Source organism: Gymnoscopelus microlampas (genome assembly GCF_963454915.1).
Source record: "Gymnoscopelus microlampas genome assembly, chromosome: 6".
Lineage (NCBI taxonomy): Eukaryota > Metazoa > Chordata > Actinopteri > Myctophiformes > Myctophidae > Gymnoscopelus > Gymnoscopelus microlampas.
In genome coordinates this window covers 57,641,347-57,657,070 of record NC_139943.1, presented here as the reverse complement: position 1 = coordinate 57,657,070, position 15,724 = coordinate 57,641,347, and the positions used below count along the sequence as shown (strand labels likewise).

The 15,724-nt window shown below is 47.2% G+C and overlaps 1 protein-coding gene across 1 annotated transcript; it reads right to left on the bottom strand.

The window, feature by feature from the left end:
• Positions 1-784: 784 nt before the first annotated feature.
• On the bottom strand, positions 785-15,202 carry LOC311047076 (phospholipid-transporting ATPase ABCA3-like; the record flags this gene model as incomplete). Its single annotated transcript, XM_084059661.1, has 2 exons — positions 785-918; positions 9,982-15,202. 2 exons carry the CDS (start codon positions 15,200-15,202, stop codon positions 785-787), a joined length of 5,355 nt encoding a protein of 1,784 aa, XP_083915787.1.
• Between the last annotated feature and the right edge of the window lie 522 nt (positions 15,203-15,724).

Here is a 15,724-nt window from a genome sequence, read left to right as displayed (position 1 = left end):
ACGTTCTAGAGCGAGTGGGCGTCCCGACCGGGAGACTTTTTCACAGGAGGGAGGCAGGGACGAGCGGGACGCCTCCTGGGCCACGGGGAGGGGACAGGGAGGTACGACGCGGAGATCCACAGACGGAGCCTCACGTCCGGCGAGGCTCCGTCGCCCTAGCTATCCTATGGCACCAGTCGGCCCTTGTCCGTAGCTTCCCCCTCTCCACCAGGGGAGAGCCAGGGCGACCTGAGGCTGCAACACTTCAGGCTGCAACCTCCAGGATCCATGGCCCTGCGAGGCACGGGGACGCCCCCGAATATGGTGCACCATGTCCGGCCATGGTCTCTAGCTACCCTATGGCACAAGTGGCCACTTTCCCCCCAATGCGAAATTTCACGCATGGGAGAGGCAGCGAGCCCTAAAGCTCCTGAGCCTTCCGGAGCTTTCTTCGGGTTTTTCGGCCACCGTTTGCCCGGGCAGCCACCCAGGGGCCCGGGGGGGGGGGGTACCGACACGTGCGCACCCCCGGCCCGGATCCAACGAGCCCTCCGCCGGCCCCGAGCGACCCACGGACCGGGAGGTACGGGCCGTTTTAGCCCGAAAAAGCGCAGATCGACAAGCCGAAAAAAGTTGGAATTTTAGGCCGGGGGTCCTCCAGGGGGTCCCCGGGGACCTCTGGAGCCCATGCGGACACTTAGAAAAAAAATCGAAATTTTTCAAAGAACCATGATTTTGGGGGTCTTCGCCGCCCCGTCGCTACCCCAGGAACTGGAAGGTGCCTCTTCCTGGGCATGATCCCTAGCTATCTTATGGCACGAGTCGGCCCTTCTCCCTGGCTTCCCCCTTCCAGCAGGGGAGAGGCCAGGAGCCCTGGGCCTCCCGGCAGACTGCCGGGTTCACACTCGGTTGCTCTACCCGCTCCGGGAGCCACCGTCCCTGGGCGCGGAGGTGGGCCGGGGACTAGTGATGAGCGGGTTGGGTTTTTTCATGACCCGCCCCGCCCCGCGACGGAACCCAACCCGCCCCGCGAACCCATATATAAATCTATGGCTCAACCCGCCCCGCGACCCGCGATGTTTTTTTAATTCTGTAAAATCATGGTTAGAAAATAATCCCCAAGTGTATTCAAACTGTTTTATTGTTATTATTCTTATTCTTATTAGGAATAAAGACAAAACAAGAGCATGTGATCATTTTATTTTTTTTTGCGTGTGAGAGCGGCTGACCCGCTCACCCACAGCCCGCATAATTCTGACTCGACCCACCCGCGCCGCGGGTTGACCCGCGGGTTACGGGTCGACCCGCTCATCACTACCGGGGACCATGGACTGGGGAGGGCGCCGCCTTGTGGACACGGCCGGTATTGCGCCCCGCGGCCACCACAGGCCTATCCAGGCTTGTGGATCTGCTCTTTTTCCACCCTTTTTGAGCCCGGATTTCGGCTTTCGGACCCGCGGGGCGTCGGAGCCGCGCCACGTAACCTTAAATTGTACGTGTTGAAAGCATGTTCTGGGGGTACGTATACGTGTACATTATGTCACAAGGAAAACTTGACCATGATGACCATGACCATGACTGACCATGATGCTGACCATGCTACTGACCATGATACTGACCATGATGCTGACCATGATGCTTGGGCAACATGATTGGTCAAACTTAATTGCTTTGACCTGGTCAGCTAAGACACATTAAACTATATGTATAGTTTCTCTCATCAATTCAAATTCAGACAGCTGTGAAACTGACTGATGTTAAATTATATTGATAATTTCTCATCAATTCAAATTCAAACAGCTTTGAAACCTATAGGTACCTATAACAACAGCTGCAAAGAATTACTGATCATTGCAGTGAACTATTGAACTTTTATCACAGCTAATAAAGTAAAATATTAATAATAATAATGATACATGTCTATACTAATATCGAGCTTTTGTAGATATCCAAAACAACTATATTACAAAAAAATGAGTTTAAAGGTATAATAAGCTATGGAAAACTTAGCTTATTATAAAAAATAAAAGAAATAGAGGGGGATTTAAATGAGTACAAACAAAGTTCTGATATACAGACATGAACATTACACAGTCAAATGAATACGGGTTGGACATATATGGCTGGGGGTCCTCCCCCAGAAACTTTTTAACACAGTAGATACTGTATTAAAAAGGGAGTTTAATACTTTTATCAGTCATAGGAAAATTATGGGAAAATTATTTTATTTTATCCATTACAACCCTAAACTTATAGAAATCGTTTTGATGACTGAAGCAAATAACCACTCCTGATATTGACATAATTATGACATGATACTGACCACCATGATACTGACCATGATACTGACATAATACTGACATAATACTGACCATGATACTGACATGATACTGACCATGATACTGACCATGATACTGACATGATAGGCCTACTGACCATGATACTGACATGATACTGACATGATACTGACATGATACTGACCATGATACTGACATGATACTGACCATGATACTGACATGATACTGACAGACAGACAGACAAGACAAAACATTAGAATATTACATGGGCTGATGGAACATAAGGCTGAAGGAACATAGGGCTGAGGGAACATAGGGTTGAGGGAACATAGGGCTGAGGGAACATAGGGTCTATTTTGGGATGAGGGAACATAGGGCTGAGGGAACATAGGGTCTAATTTGGGATGAGGGAACATAGGGCTGAGGGAACATAGGGATGAGGGAACATAGGGCTGAGGGAACATAGGGCTGAGGGAACATAGGGTTGAGGGAACTTGAGTACGCTCCCGCGGTAACCAGCCCAGAAATTCCACAGCCAGCGGATTTCTCAGTTAAAAACTTTTTTTTTACCTGTCTGACAAATTATTAGAATTTAATCAATCAGTCCCTGGTTACTGGCACCTTTCCTGGATGACTCAAAACCGTCATAGTTAAACCCATTCAGTTACACTGGACTGTCAGATTCAGATTTGTTAGATTTTTGTACTTGATTGTTGATTGTACTCCTAGTTCACCCCTAGGACAAAAAAGGCTGGTTTGTAGTATTTAGGTGCTGACCACGGTGACTATATTAAAATCAAAAGATGAGGTCACAAACTGGTAGCCATGATGCAGAATAAAAGTTCATAAAAAAAAGATCTCCAGTGGAAAAGCTTAACTTTATTAATATTAAAAAGGTTTTGCAGTTCTCTGCATCGTGGCAACCATGTGACCTCATCCTTTGACATTGATTGTAATTCCTTGCCCTGTAATGGTTCAGTGGTAGAGGAAACCAATTGTGCTACAGCTGTGTGTGTGTGTGACTGTATTTGAAAAATGTATTTGACTATTTCCAAAGATCTCCAGTGGAAAAGCACAACTTTATTAAAATGTAGGTCCTGTTTCAAAAAAGCTTTTTTGTGTGTACTTGATAACATCGCACCCACAAAGGTGGTGAGGGTCAAAGCAAGCACAGAACCTTGGATGAAGGGTGATATTTTGAATACCATCAAACTCAGGAACAAAAGCTTCTCCGAGTTCAGAAAAAAACAAAAGTGAGGAGCTACTTGAAAAGTGCAGAAAACTACGAAACGTAGTTACTAATTTGATCAGAAATGCCAAAAAGAATTTCTTAAATGAGAACATAGAGGCTAACAAAAGCCACCCACAAAAACTGTGGGAGGCACTAAAACAATTAGGCTGCAACGGAAAAATTCAGACAAAATCTACAAACATTTGCATTATTTCAAGTGGCTCGCTCACTACCGACAAGCAATTGGTAGCGGACTGTTTTAACAGTTTCTTCACCACAGTTGCAACCCAGTTGGTAAGCAAACTCCCTCAGCATTCAGGTCTGTATGGCCCCGACCACATTCAAGCTCACTATGAGAAACTAGGGGCTAAAAAGGATTCTTTCTCTTTCAAACCTGTTTTGACTGTTGATGTGCAAAAAAAACTCCTCGCCCTACAGCCAAACAAGGCCACCGGCCTTGACAACATCCCCACCAGATTCCTCAGAGACGCAGCGGTCTCCATTGCTCCCTTAGTAGCCCATATTACAAACTTATCCATAAGTCAGTGTCATGTCCCACAAGAATTCAAGTTGGCAAGAGTAATCCCTCTATTTAAAAAAGGAAGCAAACTAGATCCTGGCAACTATAGGCCTGTTTCCATCCTTTGTTCCATCTCAAAGGTTATAGAGCGATCAATCCAAGAACAAATCAACAGCTACCTCAGCGAGCGTAAGCTGTTGTTTGAATTCCAATCGGGCTTCAGAACATCCCACTCCACTGACACATGCCTACTGTACTTGACCGATCACATCAAATGTGAGGTAGACTCGGGCAAATACTGCGGCATGGTCATGCTGGACCTCCAAAAGGCATTTGACACTGAAAACCACGAAATTCTACTTGATAAGCTGAGGGCGATTGGTTTTGATTGCACATCACTAAATTGGATGAGATCTTACTTGGAGGGTAGAGAACAAGTGGTTGACATCAACGGAACCATGTCCTTATCCCTCCCGGTGAGCTGCGGGGTTCCTCAAGGCAGCATTCTAGGGCCGTTACTGTTTATTCTATACATTAACGACATGAATGCTGCCTGTAACTGCAAACTGTTCCTGTTCGCTGATGACTCGGCACTCCTGATTTCGGGTGAGGACAAGTTGCAAGTCGAGGAAGCTCTCAGCTCTGAACTCTCAAAAATCCGTACCTGGCTTACCGATAACAAACTGTCACTACACCTTGGGAAAACCGAATCCATCCTATTTGGGACCAAACATTCCCTCAGTAAAATGAAGGTAAATGACTTCAAGGTCAAAGTCGATGACACAATCATCACTAGCAAAGAAGAGATTACCTATTTGGGATGTACAGTATTCTTGACAAACACCTGACAGGTGAAAGCATGGCAACAAAGGTGTTCAAAGGCGTAAACCAGAGAACCAGATTTATGGGCAGAGTTTCCTCTTTTGTCAACCCTCAGGCACTCAGGACCCTCTCTGGGGCCCTGATTCAGCCCCTTTTTGACTATGCTAGCTCCTCTTGGTACTCCAACACCTCAGTGTCACTGAAGACTAAGCTTCACACCTCCCAAAACAAACTGATTCGACTACTTCTCGGACTGGGGCCCATGACCCACCTCTCTCCCACTCACTTTGCCAGCCTCGGCTGGCTCAGGGTGGAAGACAGGGTTATACAATAAAAAATGGGACTGGTCTTCAAAATTGTAAATGCAGATTTGCCCGAAATGCCCCCTATACCTGCATATCTGTATAAGTACCTCGAAAAAGTTAGTGACACCCACAGTCACAAAACTAGAGGGAGCGTAAACAACAATCTGGTAACACCCACCCATAAAACAAACATGGGCAAATTCTCCTTCTATAGCACTGCCACCAAGGAATGGAATAGTCTAACCCCATCCCTCAAAAAATGCAGTTCGCTGGGCTCATTCAAAACAGCCCTAAAAACTCATCTTTCTGGAGGCCTAAGCTAGTACCAGTTTCCCTGTAGACAGACGTCCCCCCCCCTCCCCCTTTTTTTGTACATACTTATTATTTTATTTTGCTAATGTTTTTTTTGTATATATTTCATTATTTTCTCATGCCTTTTTTGTACATAATCGTATTTTTTTCCCCCCTCTGTATTCTTATGTTGATTTTTGAACTGTTTGGTTGCTACTATATATGTCTATGAAATTAATTCAAGGACCCCAATGGAAACAAGCCTGCAAGGACTTTTTTGGCCGGACCTTTTAGACAAAAGCATTATAAATGTAACTGTGTTGTTTTACATTCTTTTGCCTAATAAAAATTTCAATCAATCAATTCTATAGTTATTTGCATCGTGTCAACCATGTGACCTCATCTCGTACAGTTGATTGTGATTCCAAGGACTGAGCACTCCTTCAGTGGACTTATTAAGTTCATCTGTATGATTCACCAACACCTCTTCAAAAGCCTATATTTTAAGATATATTTAGGCTACTTCAAATATATGTTTGGCTCATTTTGGTATTTTGATATAGTATCAAATTGGTGGTTACGGGACATGGGTCACTCCTCAGTGTTAATTTAACCAACTAAACTATGTATACTTAAGTTGAGTGGACTCCCCCAAGTCGTACTAAATATATATACCTTAATTTAATGCACCTTACCTTAATTTAATGTCACTTGAAGCAATGCAAACAGGCACTTTTGTTTAATTGTTTTACTTAGTTTACTCCTAGGACAAAAGGAAGGTTTGGAGTATTTCGGTGCTGACCACGGTGGCCATATTAAAATCAAAAGATGAGGTCACACACTAGCCATGATGCAGAATATAAGTTCATAAAAAAAAGTAGAAAAGCATAACTTTATTAATATTTTAAAAAAAGTTTTGCAGTTCTCTGCATTGTGGCAACCATGTGACCTCATCCTTTGACATTGATTGTAATTCCTTGCCCTGTAATGGTTCAGTGGTAGAGAAAACCAATTGTGCTACAGCTGTGTGTGTGTGTGTGTGTGTGTGTGTGTGTGTGTGTGTGTGTGTGTGTGTGTGTGTGTGTGTGTGTGTGTGTGTGTGTGTGTCTCTCTCAGTCATTCCCAGAGTGATGTATGCATGTGTTTGAAGCATTTAACTGTACTGCTTTAACGCATTCAAACAGGGTAAGCATCGGTGTCATTTTATATTTTATACGTTGGCTATATAAGATGCTCAAGCTCACAGCGAGCTTGTACATCTGCTATTTTTGAACTCACTGATTTCAAAGGCATTTTGTATCATCAGCCTCAGATCTTGAGGATCAAATCAGATGTAGAAACGTAATGTGGTGCCAGAATAGATTATGTGTGAACAAAACAAAACTATTGGGACAACACTGCTGCTAATGCTGTAAAACCAGTCTACAAAGGTATGAATGCTAATGTTACGATTCCGTCTAGGGGAAATAAAAGGACTGTGACATTAAGTTGACAAGTGAAATGTAGTTTTACTATTGGTCTTTGTTTTCTTGGTTTCCTACAGAATTGACAAAAAATAATAGTGAAATATTTTACATTTTTACATGGCCTGAAACTTAACTTGTACCAACAAAAGTAACCCCAGCGCAAAACAATATATATATAACAAGCTTAACCTTTACTTTTAAACCCCTACCTAGCCTAACCTATACCAAATCAAAATTACAATAGCTCACTAATCTAGTCTAACTTCCCTTATCTAATCTAAATCAAAAAGTTTGTTCATACAAAAAGCTGGCGCTGGTGGTCAGAAATGAAATCCACAACAGTATTGTGGTTGGGTTTAGAGTCAAATACAATTCCTTCAGCAAGCTGCTCAGCAACTCATTTATAGTCGACACTCCTTTAGCGGTTTTAAACTCAAACAGAGGGTATTAAGCATGGAGGGTTCACTGAACTTTCAGCACCCAATGTGTAGGCGTCTTGGAGGCAACATGTCATACAGCAATATGCCACACAATGGCATTTCACACAGCTGCTGACAGCTCTTAAATAGCAGGAGGCCTTCTTCCTGATTGGTCCAGCTCTTGATAGAAGGTCTCCTCCCAGCCAGGTCTCCTCCCACGCAGGACCTGAGCTGAATGAGTAACTCAGTGGGACTGCTAAGCAAAGCAATGTGCAATAAATAATATAATAACAGCTATGAAAATGTTGAATATGAAACTACATTTTATACAATGTGCAATGGTGTCGCTGCTTCATTTCTTTCTCAGCTAAGGGGTTCTTAAACGTACAGTAGTGACATTGGCAAAGGATGCAATGTAGCTAAGGCATATTGGGTCAGTTGTATTAAAACACAGAACCCAACGAATACAGTGGTTGGCCAGTGAGTTTGACCCTTTTAATTTTCAAAACCTTTACATCACACACATGTCACACATCCAGTGCGTGGTTTAGTTCCTTACGTAAAATTAAGGGCATTCTGTTTACTAGACTGGTGGACATGGGGGCCTATAGAATGAGTTTGGTTATCCTGCTTAAATTATATCTTAGATTTTCCATCTTATTTGATTACTCAATTTATTATTATGAATGATTGAATTCTGGTATTATTATTTATGAATGATGTTTGATTGATTCCATTCTGAAAATGATTTATATCTTATTACAGTATTGAATATGCATTGATTTAATTTGTTTATTGGATATATTTATTGATTTCAAATATTGTATTTGTGTTCCTTTCTGTACAGCACACACCTACATCAACCACACAGTGGTTAAACTTGAGCTCTCTGTCTCTTCTCTTCTTGAACTAGAAAAAGTGCTCCTCGGAGCACAGGTCTCCGGCCAGGTCAGGTAGGTTAGTGTGGACCAGCAATGTTCTGAATTCGCCAATCAGGATGGAATGTGAAATATCAGACGGATCCGTCTTGATCACTTGACTATAGGCCAATTATGTGTTTACCAACATTGAGACTGGATGCACAGGTGATTGTTTCATGCAATCAATTCTGAACCTGTTGTTTTGGGGTGCGCTGGTTTCACACACCCCAACCCCCTCTTGTGTGTTGGCTAGTGAGGCGCGTCCTAGCGAGGGGTGCAGTACGTTAGTCCGACAGCGCATTCCTCCGACAGCGCAGCGCTCCGACGTTTCAATACTAAACCCGAACCAAACCCGCACCCTAACCCTAACCGCACGCGGATGCCACATAGTCGGAGAAAAGGTCTGTCGGATTAACGCATGCCTCCCCCTAGCGAGACCTATGGGTTTCATTGTGCGCATATTGGTTGCACGCAGACTGGTTCTTATCAGTGTGACGTCGTCTGTTAAGTGGTCTATAGAGATAATCGATAAGAGATAATCGGACACTGCATTCATGATTTGCGGCATTTAGTTCAATACGGGCCACTCCTGCAAACTTTAGATGTCAATCGTAGCCAATCAGGATGGAATATGAAAAATCAAACAGATCCGTCTTGATCTCATGACTATAGAGATCATGTGTAACGATTTATGTTAAATTTTGGATACAATCTGAAGGAGTAATATCCAAAAATGTGTTTTACATAAGTCGGCCTCCTGGTGGCGCTATAAAAGGCAGATGTGAAAAATGCAGGGCAAAGGTTTTTCCTTGGCCTCTAGGGAGTGCAAAGTTTTTATCAGATCATTGCAGTTACGGGTAAATACACAAATCAGCCTGTTATAGTGCCACCATGAGGCTGATTTGAAACATTTGAAGTGGCATTTCTTCCTCTGCCTAGTGGGAATGTATGTGCAAGATTTCACGGAAATTGCATGCTATGTTCATGACTTGAGGCATTTTGTTCAAAACGGAGCACTCAAACTTTGGAAGCTATTCTTAGCCAATCAGGATGAAAAAAAAAAATCGGAATCTGAAAAATCTGTTTCGTTTAATGACTATAGAGATACTGTGTACAGATTTGCGTGACGTTTGGACAAAATCTGTTTTGCAACAAGCAGCCTCCTGGTGGCGCTATAACAGGTTCATGTGAAAAATGTGGGGTTAGAGGGGTAGAGGTTCTGAATTGGGAGATTAGCTGGTCACAGACGGACGGACGGACGGACCGTCCGTCCGGACGGACGGACACACACACACACACACACACACACACACACACACACACACACACACGCGGACAGGGTGCAAAACATACTCTCTCACCATGCCTTTCAGCCTGGCGGAGACAGTAAATACATTTCTGTTGAACGTGAATGCCTTTTATAAAAGTAAAATTAAACAAAATGCTTTGTACTTGGTACAACTTAATACATGTTTGTTTTTAAGATAAACCAATATAATTATGTAGCCTACTGTACTGTAAGTACAAGAGTCCTATAAGGTAAATAAACCATGCGATAGGTATTCGATTGGATTGTTTGTTTGCCCTGACTTCCTGTCAACGAACTTCACCCTGTGTTATTTTTGGTTCTCTCGGGAATGTTGAGGCTTGATTCTGAACAGAACTGCCCCTTAACTTTAACGGTTACAGATAGAACGGTAAAACAATGTAATTACATTGTTTCCTTTATACCCTCCTGCCCTCCTAAGTGCAGTGTTTGTTGGAACTGGGTAAAGCTGAGGAACACTTGCTCCAGCGAGATTTGGCTCACACAGTAGTCTCCAACACTGTACTTCTCTTTGGCCGCCTCCATTGTCCCAAACACCTGTGCCCAGGTGACGGTCTTGTCAGTCAGGTGGTAGTGCACCATGCCCTGGTGCTCATCCTTCAGTACACTACCCGGGAAAGTGCTTTCAATGAAACGTTTGAAGCGCTGCAGGTTGCTCTCGTCCTCTTCCACGTTCACCTCCTCTACGTCGTGCACCACCTTTGCCAGCAGGGTGTAGCCGCTGCCAAACCTGCTCTTGAGATGCTGGGGACTGCCCAGACACTTCAACTGACCTTTGACCATAACAGCCAGCCTGGTGCACAGGGCTTCACACTCCTCCATACTGTGTGTTGTGATGACCACGGCCTTGCCGGACTGTCGTGTGTGCGTGACGGCATCCCACAGCCATCTTCTAGCCACAGGGTCCATGCCGGTGGACGGCTCGTCCAGGAAGATGACCGGAGGTCCACCAATCAAAGCCATGCCTACGCTCAGTTTCCTCTGGTTGCCGCCGCTGTAAGTACTGACCAGTTTGTCTGCATGGGGCTCCAGCAGCAGTGACCTGAGGACCTTCTCCCCACACCCAAACAAATATTTCTCTGGGATTCCCCGGAGCCTGGCGTACATACACAAAGTCTCTCTTCCCGTCATGTGGTCCAAAAGAGCATTAAACTGGGGGCAGTAGCCGATGCGTCGCTGCACTTTTTTAATGTCACTCAGGATGCTGTATCCGTCGATGTAGGCGTTCCCAGATGTGACGCTCTCGTCCCCGGTAAGCATCTTAAAGGTGGTGGTCTTCCCTGCGCCGTTGAAGCCCAGCAGACCGAAGCACTCTCCTTTGCCCACAGCTAGAGATAACCGGTTCACAGCCAGCAGAGTCCCAACGCTGCCATACACCTTGCTGAGTTCCCGCAGTAAGAGGGGGCTACCGGCCGCGGATTCCACCGCAGGCTGGTACTCTAGAACCCTCCTCCTCTCCTCAGCCACATCACTGTCCTCTGGAAGCAGCGCTGCATCTGCTGTCACCGGTCGCTGTGTGAGCCTTCTGGCCAGGAAGCGAAGAAGGGAGCCAAGGAAACTTTGGAGTGTCCAGACCATTTGCAGTTCGATGACAAAGAGCAATGTGATGAAGACTATGCCCAGCACTGAGAAAGACACCAGGAAACGGCCAACCCCAGGCTCGGACATTGAAAAGTAGTTCTCCTGGTATGTGAGTCGGTAAGTCTCGCACATTCTCTGGTCAACAAGGTTGGAGGTACAAAAGGAGGTTAACTGGTAATTCCGGTAGAACTGACTGAAGGACATGCCCAAGCAGTAGTTAGGGAAGATCATAAACATCTTGTCCAGTAGATCAGCCACCTCAGGGGTGATCTCCTTTAAGACGGAAACAGTCACAGTGGTGACATTGCCCGATATGATGTTGAAGATGGTGAGGCGTACGTACGCGGTGCCCGCCGTGTTGAACAAGAAGCTGAGCAGGTACATGAGAGGTATGACGGCCCAGCCGTACAGCAGCAGCATCAGTAACACGTCCGCCAGGCGGTTGTCCTCCACGAAGGCCTTGACTGCAAACACCCGGAACATCCCCAGCAGGAGGACGCAGGGCAGCAGGAAGTTCACAAGATCCCACAGCAGGGCGGAGAACCAGAAGTTGGAGAGATGGAGCCCGCTGACCTGCTGGACATGTCTGGACTTGATGGAGCGCTCTGTGACCAGCAGCAGGGCGAATGTGCTGGACAGGGACGCCATGCCGTACATCAGATTGATGGCGATCTGGAAGCCTGTCTGTCCGTCCTCAGAGAGCTGGCTCTGGGCGATCTTGGAGTGTGTGCGTGGCATGGGGTGATTCCCCGTCTGGATAGAAGCATCAGGCCCTGCCAGAAATTTGAACAGTGCGTTGTCCACCATCATGAGGGCTGTAGCCGGTGTGTGGTAGCCCTCGTTGTTGAAGTATGCCATCACCGAGGCCTCTGCAAAGCCACCACTGCCGCCGTTGCCATGGAAGGCAGCGCCCACCACATACTGCTGGTCGAACGCCCTGCCCTCCTTCTTCGCCTGGGCCAGGATGTAATCATTGAAGTTGTTAGTGATGTTGATGATCTGTGCCTGCGATGCTTTGACGTGGCAGGTGTATTCCGCTGCCAGGATAGCTGCCAGGGAACCATCTCTGGGTCCCAGGACCACCGGGACTCTGGTGGAGCCGTAGTGCCTGAGATCCAGCCAGTGTGAAGCACTCTGTTGGCTGCTGGGGGGGGGGCGGATAACAATGGCCATTATCATTAAGACAAGGGGTACCAGGAACTGGGCCACCATCACCTTCCAGTTCCTCAAGCTGTACAGTGCTCTTTTCAGGAACATGGCGTAGAACTGCTGCATGTATAATCTGAGCCCTGTGTTGAGCTTCATGTTGGAGAGGTCCTCTGAGATGAGCATCTGGCTGTCAGTGAAGTCGCTGTGGTCCGCCATTCCACCGTTGCTGCCGGCGTCATCTGTAATCTGGTGAGAGAGCTTCTCGTGTTGGGGCCGCAGGGCAGGCATCTGAATGGCCTGGATGTCCAAACTGGAATCCACCAGTTTCCCCACTCTGAGGAAGACTTCCTCCATGGTGGTTACAGAAGCTCCATAGCTGGCGATGCCCAACTTCTCCCTGTTCACCTCAAGCTCAGAGAACAGCAACTCAAACCTGTCTGCACTCTCCTTAGGCAATATGTAGGAAAGTTCTGCACCCACGTTGCTCTCCAGCGTGGCGTTCGGAACATACTTGTGGACCAGACGGGTGATCTCGGACACATTACAAAGAGCATCCTTCACAATGACCATGTGGTAACCAGCACCATATTTGTTCTTGAGGAAGAGGGGCGAGCCGCAGCACTGCAGTTGTCCTCCGGTCATGATGGCAATGCGGTCGCCCAGATGGTCTGCCTCATCCATGAAGTGCGTGGTGAGCACGATGGTTCGCCCACGCTTCTTCCCCTGCAGCAGGTCCCAGGTGGCACGGCGCGCCGAAGGGTCCATTCCCGACGTAGGCTCGTCCAGCATCACCACTTTCGAGTTACCGCTTAGAGAAATACCAATCGACAGCTTTCTCTTCATGCCACCAGAGAGGGTCTTGGAGAGAACATGACGTTTGTCCTCCAGGTCTAGGATACAAATGGTGTGGTCCACTTCAGCAAAGATCTGGTCTCTGGGGAAGCCTTTCAGCTGTGCGTAGAAGAGCAGGTGCTCCCTGACCGTCAGGTTATCAAACAGGACATCATGTTGAGGACAGAGACCAAGGCTGCTGCGGATCAGAGCCATATCGTTACAGATGTCATAACCGTTGATGTAAGCCCGTCCACTGGTAGGCGGGAACAAACCAGTCAGCATGGACAGCGTGGTTGTCTTTCCAGCCCCGTTGTGACCCAGCAATACTGTGATCTGTCCCTCAAACATATTAACCGTGAGGTCCCGTACAGCCTGCTGTGTCTTGTTGCCCACTTTGAATTCCTTGGTTAGATGTTTGATCTTGACCCCGGAAACCAGTCCTGTAGGTTCTTCCTCCATGAACTCGCCGTTCACAGCATTCCCGGCATCCTCCTCTTCCCCGTTCCCATTGACCGGAGCCATGAAGGGGCTGCTGCGCCAGTAGGAGGGCAGGATGAAGAAGTAGTATGGTAGCGGTACTCCGTACTCGCCAGGGAAAACAGCCTCCATGTACCACGCCACCAGGCCGTATAGCAAGGCGTCTAGCAGCAGCAGCCCGAGGACCTGGGCCAGGGACAAGTCATCATCCGCCGTCACCGAGTCAAACAGGTTGGACCACTGCATCCCTGTGCCTTTGCCTTCAAACATTCCTAAGAGCTGGGCTCCCATAGCCATGGCCACATTGGAAATAAGGCAGGCAGATGTCTTCTGGGCATGGCTGAGTAGCTCATAGCGTGGCCTCAGGAACGTGTAAGGCAGGTAGCTCAGGAAGTAGATGAAGACGCCTGCAGCTGCTGCCACATCAGCTCGAGAAAAGAAAGTACTGATCATGAAGCTGAAGTTGATGGTGGCTACAGCAAAGACCAGCAGGAAGACAAATACCAGTGTGGGGTCACTGTAGCTCAGCACAGCTCCTTCAGGGCTCACAGGAGTGCACAAGAGCAGAGTGACGAAGAAGACGGTGATGGAGAGCAAGAGGAAGAACGTGAGGAACCAGGCGCTCCAGTGGAGCCAGTTGTTGAGGCCCATCATCCGCATGTACTCCTTGAGCTTCTTCTCCTTCTCCTGCACCACGGCCCGCACGATGTCGAGCAAAGTGTAGGTGAAGCTGAGCATCAGCAGCAGTGGCAGCAGGACCTGAATGATCTTGATGAAATGGTCTTCCCTGTACGCCGGGTCCGGGAAGCGGGACAGGAGCACCCTGGTCTGGTTCAGCAGGGAGTCTGCCAATGTTCTGTTGTAGGACCGCATGATGGCCCGGTCCACTGCATGTTGTACCGTTAGAAAGCCCTCGTCATAATAACCAGGAATACCCCCCACCTTTCTTGAGTCCCGGGGTCCCGGCTCCTGGAAGAGGGTGAACAGGCCATGGGTATGCCAATTCAAATCATCTGGGACTGGGAAAATGGCGCTCGGGGGCCGCCACCTTCTGAATGGGGAACGAGGGGTGTAGGGGAAACGCAGGCGGTAGCTCACCTGCCGGGGTAGCGGTTCATCGCCGTGGCTGAAGGGATGTTCAAATACCACCGCAGCGAGAACCTTCCCTGACTGAGGATCGTCCCTCGCGTAGTCCTCAAACTGCTGCTCCGTGTCAAATCCCCGCACAGAGGTGATGTGTGGCCTTCCTGTGCCATTTCTGATATCGACAGGCAGGCTCTGCTGCACATCCTCTGCTACCTGTTGCACCGCTCTGGAGCTGCCCGGCACATAGGCCAGCTGGAAGGCTTCGGTGAGTGCAGCGTCCTGCGTCCGGAGCAGCAAGGGAGGCAGAGCGTCGACGGAGAAGTTCTCATAGACCTTGTGTTCCTTGTTCTCCCCTGGGGGTACGTTGTGACGTACATAAATGAGGACGCATGAGAACAGCAGAGGCAGGGTTATTTCCACCAAGGTTATCAGAATCCGACGTTTCTGTCGCAGATAGTTCTTCCACAGCAGTAATCCAAACTGTCGCGTGAGACTCATGGTCTGCCGTCCTCACTGGAATTACTGTAGCATGAGACTCATGGTCAAGTTCCTTACTGGAATTGCTGTTCTCTTTTAAAGGCGGTACGATCAAAATATGTTGGCTCTTAATCATAGCCGACTGACATCACAGACCACGTAAGTATTGTGACATCAGTCTATATTTGGGCTGACACACCCACAACTTCAATGTTGTAGAATAGAAGCAATGTTAAGGCTATACCACAGTGGTTGGTATGTGGTATAGCCTTAACATTGCTTCTATTCTACAACATTGAAGTTGTGGTTGTGGGTGTGTCATTACAATGTTTGTCGATAGGGAAGGAATGGCGAAAACATGTATGCTTAGTGCCCATATACTTTAGCCTGACACTCAGCCTGAATTTTAATTTCGTTTCACTCCATTATTCAGTCTGAAAGCCCTCTCAATGCAGCCGATTGCTGAGATGGGGGCGTGGACAAAGTTTTTTTTTTCCAAAGACTTTTTGGCGATTGGTTCATACTGGATTATCCCGATCCCGA